Source organism: Cetorhinus maximus, chromosome 3, assembly GCF_964194155.1.
Source record: "Cetorhinus maximus chromosome 3, sCetMax3.hap1.1, whole genome shotgun sequence".
Lineage (NCBI taxonomy): Eukaryota > Metazoa > Chordata > Chondrichthyes > Lamniformes > Cetorhinidae > Cetorhinus > Cetorhinus maximus.
The window spans coordinates 165,478,685-165,496,824 of NC_135881.1; the positions used below are offsets into that span (position 1 = coordinate 165,478,685).

The 18,140-nt window shown below is 42.0% G+C and overlaps 1 protein-coding gene across 3 annotated transcripts in view; it reads left to right on the top strand.

The window, feature by feature from the left end:
• dtnbp1a (dystrobrevin binding protein 1a) overlaps positions 1 to 18,140 on the top strand; it is a 221,064-nt gene that overhangs the window by 196,940 nt on the left and 5,984 nt on the right. For all 3 annotated transcript variants that reach the window (XM_078539223.1, XM_078539224.1, XM_078539225.1), the window contains one exon: positions 9,111 to 9,254. In XM_078539223.1, coding sequence (XP_078395349.1) covers positions 9,111 to 9,254 — 144 coding nt within the window. The remainder of the gene's footprint in view (positions 1 to 9,110; positions 9,255 to 18,140) is intronic.

An 18,140-nucleotide genomic window follows, 5' to 3' on the forward strand; every position in this document is an offset into this window, starting at 1 on the left:
CTCTCCTGCCCCCTCTCTGGGGAGACGTAAATAAAGTTAGTTCAGTAATAGAACCATGGAACGATAGAAACATAGAACACTACAGCACAGAAAAACAGGCCATTCGGCCCTTCTAGTCTGTACCGAAATATTATTACCATTGACCTGCACCTAGTCCATAGCCCTCCAGACCTCTCCCATCCATGTATCTATCCAATTTATTCTTAAAGCTTAAGAGTGAGCCCGCATTTACCACGTCAGATGGTAGCTCGTTCCACACTCTCACCACTCTCTGAGTGAAGAAGTTCCCCCTAAACCTTTCCCCTTTCACCCTAAAGCCATGTCCTCTCGTGTTTATCTCTCCTAATCTACGTGGAAAGAGCCTACTCGCATTTACCCTGTCTATACCCCTCATAATTTTGTAAACTTCTAACAAATCTACATCAAATCTAATGGCTGCAGGCAGTTGAGCATGTGTTAGTCTTAGTGCAATACACAACAGTGATCACCTTCAGAAACACGCTATCCATGTAGCTCTCAACCTCAGATATACCACAGTGACATCAAGAGCGGTTCAAGCTCTGAAATCCAGAGCTCAAACTTCTCCAGCTGACGACGCTTCCTATGCACGTGGTTGTCCAGGGCACTAGATGAGTCCTGGAGTTCCCACATGGAACAAGATGCTCCTGGCCACGCTCTCTCTGACCACCATTGAACTCGCCCTCTCTGAACTCTTCACCCTGCTCCTGGCCTCCCCCTCTATGACCACGCCACCCACAATGTCAATATTGGTAAAATACATTGAGATCCAGAACATTTAAGCAATAGAATGATACATGGACTTTAGTATAAACGTAGGGTAATACAACTAGCTCTCATTTAGCACTCCTAATGTGTTCCTAAAGAAACAGCATTGTAAACAAAAACGTTGTAAACGAAAATAATTTTCCCATAAGATAGTATCTAATAAGGGTTGGCTACGTCCTTGACCTGCAATTTTTACATTTAAAAACCTATTGATTGCCTTGAACCTAACAGGCCCAAAAATCCTCTGACTTACTAACACTTAACTTACCAACTCTTAATAACCATTTTTTCGCTGCTCCCTGCCTCCACTTGCTGCCTCTCCCAATTCCAGACAATTCGCACCCTCCATCCCCCAACCACAGGACATTGCTCATCCTCCCACCCCCGGATAGTGTTCATCCTGCCACCTCCCCGTACCCCTACCCCCACCCCCTACTGCCAGTGTTCACCCTGCTCCCACCCCACCACCAACAATGCTTACTGTCTTGCACCCAGGACAACACTCATCACCCCCAGACAATGCTCATAAAACTCCCCTCAGACTCCCTGACAATAAACCTCTCCTTCACCCCCCTGACAATGCTAACCGCTCAATTCTGCAATCCCCGACAATATTCACCTTCCCTCATTCACCTCCCTCCTATACACACCTCCCGGTGCACCATTCGAAATCCCCAGCTTCTGCGTTGCCGGTGTTGGGGACTGAGGGTTGCGGGGGGGGGAAGGAAGAGTGAGCCCTACATGGGGTGGGAAGAGTGAGTCCTACATGGGGTGGGAAGAGTGAGCCTTGCAGGGGGTGGGGGAGAGCAAGGGCAAGGGGGGGGAGCAAGGGCAGGGTGAGCCCTATGGGGAGGTGGTTAGTGGGGTGGGAGCCAGGGGCAGAGCTGAGCCCTGCGAGGTGTGGGGAAGGGGAAGGGTGAGCCCTGTTTTGGGGGGTGCAGGGGTGGGATCAGCTGCCCAGGGTAGCGGGGGAGGGTGGCAGGGGCAGGAGCGAGCTCTGTGGTTGATGGGATCAAGGGGAAGGGCAAGCCCTGTTAGCGTGCGGGAAGGGCAAGCCCTGTTTCGGCGGTGGGGGCAGGGGAAGGGTGAGCCTTGCCTGGGGGTGGTTAAGGGTGCTCTGCAGGGGTGAGCCTTGCCAAGAGGGTGGTGAGAAGTGACAGACCTTAAGGATGTATCTTCAGTTCATGCTGACAAAGGGGCATGGCTTCGCATTAGTTGCAAAAGGAAAAATCCTTTAACTTACTTTTGGGCAATGCTATTGATTAATTCTACAGAGGTTAGGAAATTTCTGATACATCAGTGATTTTCCCCAAGATGACTGAAAGAGCCAAAAACTTGATGCTGAATTTTCTACCAAATTTACAGAGGCAAGCTTTGGATGTACACTGCAAATTGTTTTAAAAACATTTTAATATTTGTTTTGATTGCAAATTCAGTGGCAATTTCTACAATTATCCTTGGCATTGAAATAAATGGGAGTGAAGGATACATCAAATGTTTTACACATTTAAATTATTTTTCTGTTCTCTTAAATTAAGGCCTATATTGTGTCTTCACTATTTTAGAATTTACTACACGTTGTGACTACTTTCCCCTTCCCACGTGAGTTCTATAATTATCTGAGGGTAGCCGTTGCAAATCTGCAAGGAGGTTTTTCTCCTGTCATCTGTGGCATTATTATGCACGATTACATTGACATCATGGCTTTGTACTGAAACTTGATTTGCAGCTGGCGATACCTTGCTGTTTACCAAAGCCTCCCAGTCTGTACTTTTCAACTCATATCCCACCCAAATCTCAACGCCAAAGCATACCTTGGTCTCTTCCCTGCCCCCTGCCACTCCCCACTCCCTGCTGCTCCTGACCTCTTGTCGCTCCCCACCCTCTGCCACACACCCACGCCCAATCCTGTGACACCTTATCTTCTGCTGAGTGCTACATCTTGTTTCATCTCTATCATCACTTTATTGAAATCCTTCATTTACAGTCCCAGCCCCCTCAAAACACCACCCTGAAGTTCTCACAGTGATATCCTCTCAACATTCCTCCCTCAGCCTTGCACTGAATAACTTCTCATCCTTGGTGATTTCGATCTCTACCTCTCCTCTCTCATCTGATTTCACTGCTTTCCTGTTTTCCCTAAATACTTGCCACTTTAATGATTGACCTTGCTATCTTCTTCGATCTCGATTGCTGATAAAGGCGTTTCCAACTACTTTTTTTTATCACTCACCACCCGCATCCCCCTGCCCTCTTCCAATATGCATGTCTACCCTTCTGCATCCATACTTGGAAAAAACACTCTGGCTCAAGCCACTTACAATCACACTTTTAAAGCAACCATTGGCTAGCTTTTGGCCTTCTATTCATCACAATACTTTTCTTCACATCAAACAATCCTCTTAAACTCTAATCTGCGCCATCTACTCTGACCATCATGGATTCTTTGTCATTAAGATTGAGATCATCCATTTGGCTGTCTCTGCTTGCTCACTCACTTCATAATTCCCACCTAGTGCAACCTCCTCCGAGCCCTAGCCCTGAACCCATTTCTCATTTCAGTTTCTCTCTCATATTTCCCTCTGAGCTCGTTTCATCCAAGAACACAAGAAATGAGAATAGGAGTGGACCACATGGCCCATCAAGCCTGCTCCGCCATTCGGTACTATCATGGCTGATCTTGGGTTTCAACACCACTTTCCTGCCCCCATATCCTTTGATTCCCAGAGAGACTAAACGTCTGTCTATCTCAGCCTTAAATGTATTAAATGACCACCCACAACCCTTTGGGATGGAGAATTCCAAAGATTCAGAACCCTTTGAGTGAAGTAATTTCTCCTCCTCTCAGTCCTAAATGATTGGCCCCTAATCTTGAGACTGTGCCCAATCAACAGAAACAATCTCTCAGTATTTACTCTATCAAGTCCCTTCAGAATCTTTTATATTTCAATGAGTCCTTCACCTTGCTCCCTTTGTACTGTTCCTAAAGACCACCAAACTGTCCTCCCCAGCCCCCATGCTCGTTAAATGGTTCCCTCCCCTCGGACACTTTTCTCTTTCCTTTCAAACCCAAAGTGATTGCACACTCTAAAGAAAGATTGACCCCTGCCACTGCACCAAGATGGCCCATATCCTCTGTGACTGGTGTAATATCCCTCCCAAACCCCTCTGCAACCTTTGGCATAGTCAGCCATACCAATGTCATGCAGTGCCTCTCTCCCATCATCAGCTCAGTGGTATCACCATCACCTAATTTCACTCTTAGTGGAACTCCTAGTAGAAAATCTCAGAAATTGCTTCTCTTTTTGCCATTACCGCTAGAACCTTCTAACATTCAATACGAGACTCCCATTCCCTTCCTCATCTATACGTTGCCTTTTGGAAACATCATGCACAGATATGCGATCAGGTTCCACAATAACACTGACAACACCAGCTTAATCTCTCCATTGCCTCTTGACCCCTCCACTGTGTGTTATGAAACTACTTGTCTGGTATCCAACCTTGGATGAGCAGCACTTTCCTCCAGTTAAACATTGAGAAGACCACAGGCATCATCTTCAGCCCCGAAACAATCTCCATATCCTTGCCAATGATTTCATCCCTTTCCCTAGCCACTGTTTCAGGCTGAGCCAAATTGGCCCTCAACCTCATCCTCTTTATCCTTGTATCCTTTCCATCACAACAGTCATCTATTTTGCAGGCCTCCGATTACTCTTTGCCACCTTTAGACTTGACTGTTTCAATGCTCTCCTGGCTAAACTTCCATCCACCACCCTTTTGTGAACTTCAATTTATCCAAAACCCTGCTGCCCAAATCCTATCCCACACCAAGTGCCCCTCACCCGTCTACATTAAAGGCACTATATCAATGCCAGTTGCTTTCCATTTCACAATGGAAAATAGAAGCTTGAGTATTAGCATTGGTGGTTAATAGCTTTGACTTTCTTAGTCCTAATGGAATTTAGGCTGGTACTTGAAACAGATCTTCAGTTGTCACATTGTTCATTTTGTTTTCTTCCTTTCTGTAGTGGTTGATTTTCTGCCTTTTAAGCTAGTCCAGGTACCCTGAATGGGAATGGTATGAACAATTAGCTTGGGTGGAATGGCTGGAAGAAGAAAAGAATGAAAGAGTCCTATCCTTTTTAGAATTAGTGTGATTTGGGGATTCAGTTTAGAGACATTGGAGGCAGAGATTGGAGAGTAAGACAAAAACTGAAATTTAGCTGATGGAATGAGTTGGAGACACCAGGATGAAAGCAAAATGCTTTTGTCAGCAGTCTAGAGAAGTGGACACAGGAGTTGGTGTTTGAGTAGATGATCATAAACAAAAGTTGGAAGATGATACATTTTAATCCAAATGTTATGAGACAATTTAACCCTTTGAGCATTGAAAGTTATTTTAATTTGGCTCCCAGGCTTCTCTGCAAGTATGTATATTTCAACACTTGAGGCTTACTATAGACTGAAAAAATTACCTTTGAAAACGGTTTTTGGAACTAGTTTCCACAAACAAAATGGTAGCCATTTTGAAGGAAAATGGAACATAAAAGGTTTGAAGATTATTTTTGAAGTTATAGATTTAAGCTAGATAGGGGAAAAAGCCAACTTCAAAGTTAAAATAGTAGAAAAGGCATCAAGAGAATAGAGAAACAGAAAAAGGAAAAGAAGACGATTAGCCAAATAAGTATTCAAACCTCGGTTTTATTAAGCATTGAGCTTTGACTGTTTCCTGTATTATTGAAATAAATAAAACTAGTCCAAACAATTGAGCAAGTTTATGGCAGTAATATTTGTTTGTTTCAGAGTCACAGCATGTAAATTGAAAATTTAAGTGATCTGCTATCCCTGGGAGATGGTGCATTCCCTAAAAAAGCTGCCCATCTAATGATTAAAAGACTCTCTGCTTTCACTATGCTTGGCTTTATTCATTCAGTTCAGCAGTGATGCCAATATTTGCTTTCAAATAATGTTTGTTACTAAAGAACAAACCTTGGACTTTTGTTAATGAATTTAAGACTTGAATCTGTTGTAAATTTCTTAACATGGTATCTCCCTCAACTTCCAGTCCAGTTGAAAGTATTGAACCTTCTGAGATGCCTGCAGGCCGTCCACGTGAGCACAGGCTTATTGGTGCTGCAGAAAATTTTTCAAGCAAGTTTATTTTGAAGATATTTATATAGTCGCAAGATGACAGTGTTAATATTCTGTGGTATAAGTTATTCTGTGTTGCAAGGTGATGGACCAGTTCACAGTAAAATAAAAGTCGTGAATTGTACATTATTGGGTCCAGCTCTTCATCGTTAAAACTCTTAAATATTCACTATTTACATGAAGGAATGCAAAAGATAACGACACCCCCCCCCCAGCCCCATCCTCTTTTTTTTCCACTACAGACTGTCATCTTAAGCCTCCCTGCCTCCTTTGCCCTTACCTCCAACAAGTGCAATGAGCTGATGGATACCTTTGTTACAAAGTTTGAGAACATCTGTTCAACTGCCTCTGTCACTTCCCTTCCAGCTCCTAGCTCAGCTAACTTCCACTGATGTCCCCTGCTGCCTAACCCAAACTCACATCTTTCTCTAGATTCTATCCTATCTTCTGGCTTGCTCTCCTTGAGCTCAGCTTGTCTATGAGACCCATCTGCTGTTCTCTTGACCCTATTAAAAACAAACTATCGAACATGAGATTTCCCTTTTTGGACCCTATGTTAGCTGATATTATTAATGGTTCCCTCTCCTCAGGCAGTGTTGGCCCCATGCCCAAGCTTCAAATCTGCTGTCATCACCCATCTTGAAAACATCCATCCTTGCCCCTCTGTCATTGTAAACTCCATCTCCAACCCCCATTTCTTGTCTAGAATCCTTGAATAACAACACAAGAAATAGAAACAGGAATGGGCCAGTTGACCCCCTGAATCCCTTGGTAACCAGGAGCTGGATATGGGGACAAGGATTGCTGAATTCCACTCCTGCCCCCTCCCAAAAGAAAGTTAGTCCCAAGCTTTTAAAAAGCCTGCCACATAGCGATAACATGCTGCCAGCAGGTTAAACAAGTTCGAGGTCTGACTTCCACCCTTGAGAGCTGGCAGCCAATCAGATTGGTGAGCAGCCCCAGCAGTGCCAGAACTCAGAAGTGGGCGCTGCTGGTACTGCAAGGAGGGGCAGGAAGAAAGGCAATGGTGACCAGAGACAGGTAAATTCTGGGTTTTAGGGCGGGGAGGGATCGGAGATCCTAGGGAGATGGGGGTGGGGAACTGGGTTTTGGACAGCATACAGGGAGGAACAAAGCAGATTTGACATCTTGCGGGGGTGGTGGGGAGTGCCTCTGATGCGCATTGGGCACCTCCTCATTGATGTGCACCCACTTACTTCCTGCCTTTTCAAAGAAGCCCTTTCAAAATCAGCCTTTGCACTTTGGCCCGCCTGCCACTGTCCAGTGTTTTATGGCAATGGAGGTGGACTGAGGCCCTTAATTGCCATCCAATTGGGCAGTTAAGAGCGGGTTACCTAATGGGTGATTTACCTCCCCCACTTCCCCTTCGTACTATGGGAAACTGGTTGGGACTAGGTTGGAAGGAAATGGGCTGGGCACCCAACATGTTTTACGTGACCCCCCGACAAAAACATGCCTGTCGGGATGCTGTAAAATCCAGCCCCAGATCTCTGACTTGAATATACTCAATAAGTGAACATCCATATCTCTCTGGAATAGGGAACAGATGTTGGCTTCATATTCCTTGTTATATGCCTTATCTTAATAAAGAAATGAGGAGATGCTCGACTGCTGCAATATCATAACAGAAACGCAAGTGCTCCCTTTTTAGGGGGCACAAGAAATAAAGAACTAAACCATAGAAGACAAAAGGAACTTATAAACTTTAATAATGTTGTTACCAGTGTTACCAACTACTAGTATACACCCCAGTCCCTGTGATGGCCGCCTGTCACATATTCCTTGTCCAGGTCCATCCAGGCATAAATAAGGTTGCAGAAGAGACAAGCACCCACCCCGTGGGCTGCATTCAATCTCCGTCTATGCTAATGGACCTATTTCAGGCATTTTCTGTTTTTAATTACAGTTTTGGTAATATCTTAATGTTCAGTGCGACAACATAAAACCTTATAGAAAAGCATCACTGGAAAAACTGAACTGGCGCAAGAAGAAACCTATTTCTTTGTTTACCTCTCTCTCCCAGCACCAATAAACATGAGCATTGTCCTGATGCTTCTTTATGATCTCTTAGCAATATCCTTTCTTTAACTGATGCTCCTTCCGAAATCAGCAATTTGCATGCTTAACCTGTTACACTCAATTTGTTGCATCTAATAATAAACAGTCTTGTTCGAAGCTGAGCCTTGTTGCTAAATAGCTTGGAGATATTATTTAACCAGTGGTCTGAGAACATTGGCTTTTCAGACAACAGTAAAAACTAAAGCATACTGAGTTAATATTGCTATCAGTTGATGTTACTTCTGCTCTGTTCCACTGCTGTCGTGTGGATCCTTTAAGCCAGTACTCCTGATGGTAACAGAACTTGTTGAACAAAATACAACTTTTCTAAAACACAGTGCAATCAGATATTTTAATTTTAAAATTGCACTGTTGCAAAGAAGGTAAGCCCTTCTCTCTCAAATGTTTGGGTTGCTACTAGAGCTTAATTATACTTTATTTCCAAAGATGTTGATAAAATTGCCATCAGTCAAAGAAGAAAAATTTGGTTTCAGTGACCATCATTTTGTTAAGAATTAAGCAATGACTCTTAGATTCAGTATGAACAAATAGTTAATGTTGGTAATTCAGGATGGGGTGTTGTAACACAAAACCAACTGCCCTCATCATTCCATGGCTAGGTGTTCTAGTGTTCACCACACTCTTGGTTTTGAAAATATGTGTTTCGAGGTCAAATCATCTAAATTACATAAGTATATTATAAGAGCCATGTTTTCAAAGGGGAAATTTTGCAACTTTGTGCTCTCACTGGGGCTGAGGAAAGAGTCTTGCTCACCAGAAGCACATTTCTGGAATTCATTCAATAGATAGGTTTTTCATTAATTTAAATTAATGGTCAAACACCTGTCTTGGCAAATTTTCAATGTTCTAGGGGTTGAGGCACCAGCTTTGTTGAAAGTGCATAGTCAGAAAATTTTCCTTAAAATGCAGTGCTACCAAACTAGTCCGCAACTCTTCAGACCTGAAAAAAATGGTTGTTTGTTTCCATCCTGTTCTATTCCCAACATTACCTTTATACTTAAAAACAAATCTATTTGTTCTTTTGGGTCTTTGGTGTATTTGTTTAATGTGCAATTTTTCCTTTTACCCAGAGCCCATTGGAAGCATGTCCTCTATGGAAGTAAATGTTGATATGCTGGAGCAGATGGACCTGATGGATATATCTGACCAGGAAGCACTGGATGTGTTTCTCAACTCGGGTGGAGAAGACAACAGTGAAATCTCACCAGTGTTAGGTGAAGTAACATACTGTTCTTATTATTGGGTGACAACAGACCAAATTAACCATGTAGAAAGTGAAATATACCAGTAAATGCCATACGTCACAGAAGTGAATTGTGAGTTTTTATTTGGTAATAAACAGATATGAATATTTATATTTCGCAGCAACTATGTGATTCTAACAAAACTAGTTTCTATTTTTTGATTCAACATATTGTAATCATTTTATAGTTTTACATATTTATATATTTGTGTTTTATTCTTCACCCTAGACAATTTACACTGAGAAAAGTATATATGATTTCAAGGATGTAATTGCAATGAAATACCCAGATATCATCATATGATCTTCCAACGTTCGCTTGATTCAGGAACCATTCCTATTAGATTAGAAAATTGTATTATTTAAGAAAGGAGAGGGGGAAATCAAGGGAATTACAGATCAGTGAGCCAAACATCTGTTGTTGGCTACTGTTAAGGGTAGGTTAACTGAACATCTTGAAAATTTTCAGCTGATCAGAGAGCCAACATGGATTTGTGAAGGGTATGTCGTACCTGTGGAATCTGATTGAATTTTTTGAAGAGGTGACACAAGCAATAGACAGGGAATGTATATGGATAATATTTATATGGACATCCAGAAGGCATTTGATAAAGTCTCTCATAAGACACTGTTAGCTGAAGTTGAATTTCATGGAAGTGAAGACAAATTATTGACCTGGTTATGAGAATGGCTGAGTTGCAGGAGATTGAGAGCAGGAATAATGGACAGGTACTCTAATTTGCAGGAGGTAACCAGTGGCAATCCACAGGACCTAAACTATTCATGGTATTTATTAATGATTTAGATGGCAGGATAGAAAGCTACATATCCTAGTTTGTCAATGACACAAGGATAGGTGGCATTGTAAGTAGTGTAGATGGAAGCATAAAATTACAAAGATGCCATAGATTAATTGAATAGGTAAAACTGTGGCAAATGGATTTTAATATAGGTAAGAGGAAGGGGTTGGGAAGAGGAGCTGAGAGGGGGTTGTGTGAGGAGAAGCTGCTGAGTGAATGTGCGGGAGGGGGTTAGGGAAGAAGGCCATGTGTGTGGTGGGGGGAGAGGGGCTGATTACAATGTGTGGAGGGGAGAGGGTCCTCTGAGTCATCTGTCACCAGGGAATATGGATAGCTTGGCTGAAACCTACATGAGTACATAAAATAATATTTTTTCAAACTACTTTAAAAATAGGTTTCCATGTTTATGTGATACATTATTTATTCCATGTTGATCTCTAATACTTTAATTATATACTGAATGTTACTATGCTCTTTTATTCTTGCTGGCCTCAGGGGTCATGTTAATTTTCAAGAGTTTTTTTTAATAAATGGGATGTGGGCATTGGTGGCAAGACCAGCATTTGTTGCCCATCCCTAATTGCTCTGGAGAAAATGGTGGAGAGTTAAAATGATGTCACACTGGAAAATATTATGCGAGGCTTTTCATTTACATAATCCCACATGGTCATGTTCTGTTGTTAGTATGGACTTCTCCTGTGTTACATGCACTAACTGCATTGAATGCTGAACTACTGAGATCACTTTGGTGATTTGATACAAGTGCGTTGGTCCACAGTTTTGAAGGTGATAGAAAGTAAGCAAAGGGAAAATTAATATTTCTGCCCACCTGAAGTCTAATAATTCCACCCATTTGAAGTGGCCTAGAAGCATTTGCCTTTCATTACATATCATAAAAAGTGCCATCATTACATGATAACTTGTCACTAAAAATTTTCAGACCTTTTTGCCTTTGGCACTCTCACCCCTGATATTAAGGGAGAACTCCTATTAATGCTGGGTCAATTGTTAATTTTCAGATCTAAGATATTTATGCTCCATTCGTGCCTCCCATCCTTCATCTAAAACTATCATTAAAATCCTCTATTCTCTTCTTTCCCATATGCTTGTCTAGCCTCTCTTAAATGCATCTCTACTATTCGCTTCAACCACTGCCTGTGGTAGTGAGTTCCACATTCTCACCACTGTGCAAAAAAGTTTATTTTGAATTCCCTATTAGATTTCTTGCTGACAATCTTATATTGATGGCCTCTAGTTACATTTTTCCCCATAAGTGCAAACATTCTTTCTGTATCCACTCCGTCAAAACCTTTCATAATTTTTGAAGACCTCTATTAGGTCACCCCTTGACCCTTTTTAAGAAAAAAAGAGACCCAACCTGTTCATTCTTTCCTGGTATATATTCCCAAGAATTTCTGGTATCATCCTTGTAGATCTTTTCTGGATCCTTTCCAGTGCCTCTGGATCCTTATTTTAATATGGCAACAGAATTGCATGCAGTACTCTAAGTGTGGTCTAACCAAAGTTTGATATAGGTTTAGCATAACTTCCCTACTTTTCAATCCTGTACCTTTAGAAATAAAGCCGAATGCTTGGTTTGCTTTTTTATGGCCTTGCTACCCAATGGTGCAACTTTAGTGATTGGTGTATTTGTACTCCAAGATCCCTTTGTTCCTTTACTCCACCTAGACTTCACAGTAATAAGTGACCTCCTTATCCTTCCAACCAATCCTCACATTTATCTGTGGTGTACTTTGTTTGCCAATTATTTCTCCATTCTGCAAGTTTATTAATGTCCTACTGTAATCTGTTGCCGTCTTTTTCAGTATTGACCATTTCCCCCACCCCAATTTAGTGTCATCCGCAAATTTGGAAATTGTGTTTCTGATTAATTGTGAACTGCAGTGGTCCCAGTACTGATCCTTTTGGAACACCACTTCCCACCTTCTGCCAGTCTGAATAACTACCCTTTACTCCCACTGCCTTCTGTTTTAAGGCCAGGTAGCAATCCACTCTGCCACTTGTCCCCTGACTCTGCATTCTCTGACACTCATTAGTCTATTAGCACCTTATTGAATACCTTTTAAAAATCTAGATAAATTACATGTATTGTATATCTATTGTCTACTCTCTTGTTATCTTCTCAAGAAAATTCAATAAGGTTGGTCAAGCAAGATTTTCTCTTTTGAATTCCAAGCTGACTATTCATTATTATATTTTGCTTTTCTGAGTGTTCTTCTATTCTCTCCTTTAGTAGGAATTCCATTATTTTTTGTACCACTGATGTTAAGCATTCTTCACTAAATGAATATCACAATTCATCTGGTTCAGTTGGTTAAGGCAGTTGAACTCTACTAGCCAGGTTCAATTCCCAATCTGCCCTGAGTTCTCATCTCAACAATGGTAGTAGTCAGTATTGTACAATTGCCCTTCCTGAAGTACATGTATTTTTTTTAATTCATTCATGGGACGTGGGTGTTGCTGGCTAAGCCAGCATTTACTGCCCTTGAGAAGGTGGTGGTGAGCTGCCTCCTTGAACTGCTGTAGTCCATGTGGTGTAGGTACACCCACATTGCTGTTAGGGAAGGAATTCCAGGATTTTGACCCAGTGACAATGAAGGAACGGCAATATATTTCCAAGTCAGGATGGTGAGTGGCTTGAAGGGGAACTTCCAGGTGGTGGTGTTCCCATGCATCTGCTGCCCTTGTCCTTCTAGATTTTACCAGTCATGGGTCTGGAAGGTGCTGTCTAAGGAACCATGGTGAGCTCCTGTAGTGCCCCGTGTAGATGGTACACACTGCTGCTACTATGTGTCAGTGGTGGAGGGAGACAAAGTTTGTGGATGGGGTGCCAATCAAATGGGGTGCTTTGTCCTGGATGGTGTCGAGCTTCTTGAGTGTTGTTGGAGCTGCACTCATTTAGGCAAGTGGAGAGCATTATATCACACTCCTGACTTGTGCCTTGTAGATGGTGGACAGGCTTTGGGGAGTCAGGAGATGACATACTTGCCACAGAATTCCTAGCTTCCGACCTGCTCTTGTAGCCACAGTATTTATGTAGCTAGTCCAGTTCAATTTCTGTTCAATGGTAGCCCCCAGGATGTTGATACTGGGGGATTCAGTGATGGCAATACTATTGAATATCAAGGAGTGACGGTTAGATTCTCTCTTGTTGGAGATGGTCGTTGCCTGACACTTGTGTGGCACGAGTTGTATAGAACCTTGGTGAGGCCACAGTTGGAGTACTGTGTGCAATTCTGGTCGCCACATTATAGGAAGGATGTGATTGCACTGGAGGGGGTGCAGAGGAGATTCACCAGGATGTTGCCTGGGATGAAACTTTTAAGTTATGAAGAGAGGTTGGATAGACTTGGGTTGTTTTCGTTGGAACAGAGAAGACTGAGGGGCAACCTGATGGAGGTGTACAAGATTATGAGGGGCATGGACAGGGTGGATAGGGAGCAGCTGTTCCTCTTAGTTGAAGGGTCAGTCACAAAGGGGCATAAGTTCAAGGTGAGGGGCAGGAGGTTTAGGGAGGATGTGAGGAAAAACTTTTTTACCCAGAGGCTGGTGACGGTCTGGAATGCACTGCCTGGGAGGGTGGTGGAGGAGGTTTACCTCACATCCTTTAAAAAGTACCTGGATGAGCACTTGGCAAGCCATAACATTCAAGGCTATGGGCCAAGTGCTGGTAAATGGGATTAGGTAGGTAGGTCAGGTGTTTCTCACGTCTTGGTGCAGACTCGATGGGCCGAAGGGCCTCTTCTGCACTGTGAGATTCTGTGAATGTTACTTGCCACTTGTCAACCCAAGCCTGGGTATTGTCCAGGTCTTACTGTATTTGGACATGACTCCTCAGATACTGAAGCAGTCCATGAATGGTACTGAACATTGTGCAATCATCAGCGAATGTGCAATCATCAGCGAACATCCCCACTTCTGACCTTATAATGGAAGGTCATTGATGAAGCAGCTGAAGATGGTTAGGCCTAGGACACTACCCTGAGGAACACCTGCAGTGATGTCCTGGAACTGAGGTGATTGACCTCCAACAACCTCAACCATCTTCCTTTGTGCTAGGTATGACTCCAACCAGCAGAGAATTTTCCCCCTGATTCCCATTGACTTCAGTTTTGCTAGGGCTCTTTGATGCCACATTCAGTAAATGCAGCCTTGATGTTAAGGGCAGACACTCTCACCTCATGTCCATGTCTGGACCTGTGGTCCCATTGTCAAATAACTTGCTGACAATCACTGCCTAAGCTCAAACATGATGAATGGCTACTTGCTTACGGTACACAATCATAGAATCATACCTTAGCAAGGAGAGGAAGAAAGGATGGTGGAGGAAAAGAATTTTATCCATAAGTAGGACTGAAAGGTTTAGTTTCTCTGTTACCTCAGAGATATGTGATGTGCAGCACGCCTGAACAGCCCTGAAAATAATGACTCATTCCCAGAGACCCCATGCCTACCCTTGTAGAAAATGTTCTTTTATTTGCATATGACAACAGAATTAACTTGGCTGTTAATACAGGAAAAGTATAGAATACAAAATTCTCGTGCTCACAGCAAGCACTTGGCCTCCCACACAGACGGAAAAAGGAATTCACAGACTGGACTCCACTTTGAAAACCTGTGATCTATTGTACAACCCTCGGAATCCAGATTATGTAGTCTTGTATCTTTAATTGCTGGTTTGTCATCTTTGGATTTAGTGAGCCTGAAGATTTGGCAAAGGCAGCTTTTAGTATATATTTATATATATATATATATATATATATATATATATAATCCGAGCACCAAAGTTTATTAGGTTTAGCTACTTCAGATGAATTCAAATCAATGATGTCAAATATTATGTGCTTCCCCCTCACTCCAAGGCTCTTTGGTTAGTACCAATGCAATCCATAAAAAAAACGGAAGACTTGCATTTATAAAGCACTTTCCACAACCACTGGAGTCCCAAAGTGCTTTACAGCCAAGAGCCACTTAGGAGTGGTTGTAATGTAGGAAACACATCAGTCAGTTTATACACGGTAAGCTCCCACAAACAGTACTGTGGTAATGGCCAGATAATCTGTTTTTTGTGATGCTGCTTGAAAGATAAATATTGTCCAGGATACCAGGAATAATTCGCTTGCTCTTCTTTGAAATAGTGCCGTGGGGTTTTTTAAATCCAGAGCAGACAGGATGAGGGTTTAGTGCCTCATCTGAAAGACCACACCTTCAATAGCGCAGCTGTCCCTCAGTACTGCGCTGCTTTTTTTGCTCAAGTCCTGAAGTGGAACTTCAACCTGGAACCTTGCCTCTCCTGCGTGAGAGTGCTACCAACTGCTGTTTATTCCATTGCTGGCATAAAGACAAAACCTTGGACCTAGTATCCTATCATACATACAATGGTATTTGTGACTTGACCTTTTCTTCCCTTAGGCATTTTAGAAGCAGCCAACAAACCTGGCCTGAGGTAAAGCAAACACTGTGTGCTGTTAAATGAAAGTTGCAAGCTCAGCAGTATTTGGATCATTTAGACCACAAAACCAGACTAGGTCATTCATTAATCCTTGCAAGAGTGCATTAAGGTCCATTTGGATCTTACTCCCTAATAAGATCATGCTCAGCAATTGTTACCAGACCTGACAAAGCAATGGTTACAAATCTCCAATTATTTAAGGATCCCATAGAGATAACTATTTGGGGTTTCAGAATTAGCAGGCAGAAATTTCATTCGACATTGGTCTATTGTTGACTCAGTCAGATTGAGCTGTTCTTGTTCATTTCAAAGAATTATAATGAAGAAATCTGAGAATGTATGCTTCTTTGATGGGAAAGGGGGTTCTGTAATATCTCAAATCATTCAAAATGATGACTCTACCCATCACAATTGAGAGTCTGCTTGTCAGATATATGAAAGATATTTCCTTTTATATGGTCTTCAGGGGAAGCATGGTTTATAATTAGGTTTTAACTGATCACATATAAGTGCTATGCATTCCTCCTTCACCGTGCTAGTGTGATGAAGATTAAGTGTGAAGCTAACCTGAAGTTCATCCTGTTTTCAATTCAATCTTTTTAGATTCAAATGCACATGCACTTTGGCAAATTACACCCGAATCCCAATTAGTTTTTTTCAGTGTTATGCCAAGTTGTCAAGTTGCCAAGCCCATCTGTGTCTGATTCTTTATATTGTTTTGAAAAAGCAGTTTCATTGTTTGTCAAGCCCTTTGTGATGGCGCAAGTGTGCCATCTTGTGGATAGAAATCCACTCTCTGTCACTCATGGGGGTGGGAAGATATGCATGTATGTACCTCATTCACTAATTGGTCAAATGATAGATATTTTTGTATCCAACTCCTTAATTGATACCGTAATATTTGAACTTTGGATAGATTGCCATGTGGTTGGCCATGTCTGCCTCACACTTAGCAAATTAATGTTGAATATTGACAAATGTGAGGAAGAATAAGGAGGTCACATACTCTGAACAATACAGTATAAATGGGGTAGCAGAGCAAGGTTAATAAGGCCATAAAGAAAGCAAACAAGCAATGGGATTCACTTGTTATGGGGCAGAGTTGAAAAACACAGAGGTTACATGAAAAATTATACAGAACCTAGATTAGACTGCATTTGCACTTATTATGAAAAAGATAGAAGGTACAAAACAGATTCCCAAGAACTAAGAGGATATACTTATCAAGAATGACTGAACAAGCTGGGGTTCTTGCCTCTTTTCTAGAGAAAGACCTCAATCAAGTCAACTTTTAGCCTTAAAATAAGGGTTTTGATTCCCTTGGTATCCAAAAATTTATCAATCCCTGCCTCGAATATACTCGAGGACTGAACATCCACAGCTCTCTGGGGTACATGAAGAAATTTCTCCTCATCTCAGACCTAAACAGCCTACCCCATATTCTGAGACAGTGACACCTAGTCCGAGACTCTCCAGCAGAGGAAACAACCTCCCAGTATCTACCTGTCAAGCCTTTTATGTTTCAATGAGATCATCTCTCCTTAAACTCTTGGGAATATAGGCCTCGTCGTCTACTTGGACAATCCCCTCAGCCCAGGAATCAGTCTAGTGAACCTTCGTTGCACACCTTCTAAGGCAAGTATATCCTTCGTTAGATAAGGAGACCAAAACTATACAGTTACTTCCAGTGTGATCTCAACAAGGTGCTATATAATTACACTACAATTTCTTTATTGTAAAGGGGTTAGATTATAATATGCCATTTTCTTTCTTCATTGCTTGCGGTATCTGTATGTTAACTTTGGGAAATGTGGGTATCCGGAGAGATCTGGGTGTCGTTGTATGTGAATCACAGTCACTCATGATTTTAAAAATATTCTGCTTTTATATTTTTCCTACCAAAGTGGATAACCTCACCTTCCTCCATATTATATTCCATCTGCCATGTTCTTGGACACACACTTAACCCGTCTATATCTCTTTGCGGTCTCTTTGTGTCCTTCTCATAACATATTTTTCCACCTGATCCCTTCCTCTGTCCTCCAAAAAGTCATTAGTTCAAAACATTGCTCATATCCAATCCTGCACTATATTGCACCTGTTCATCACCCCTCATTTATCTACGTTTGCTCCTGGTCCCCTCGTTTGCAAAATTTAAATTCTCAACCTTGTTGTTCAATTCCCTCCTATCCTTTTAATATCCTCTTGTCCCACAACACTTCCCCACTGAAATCTCCATTCTCTTACTCTGGTGTCTTATGCATTGCACTTTCATTTTGCCCCACCGTGTCTTAAGCTGCCTCCATCTCTAATTCCTCCCCTAAATCTCTTCACCATGTTCTCATCCTCCTTTAAGTCCTTCCTTAAAAACTGCCACTCTGACCAAGCTTCTGTCCCTCTCCCTTGACTCTGTGTCCATTTTCCTATTCCCTCTATGTAGCACCCTTAAAGCGTATTTGCACCCAGGCACAACTCCATGCTCGGAGTACAGAATCACTTTTTATATTTGTGGTTTATAAGATCCATTGAGCACAGGCAATCAACCCCCTTGTCCCCTTTATATCTAAATTGAACCATGTGGTGA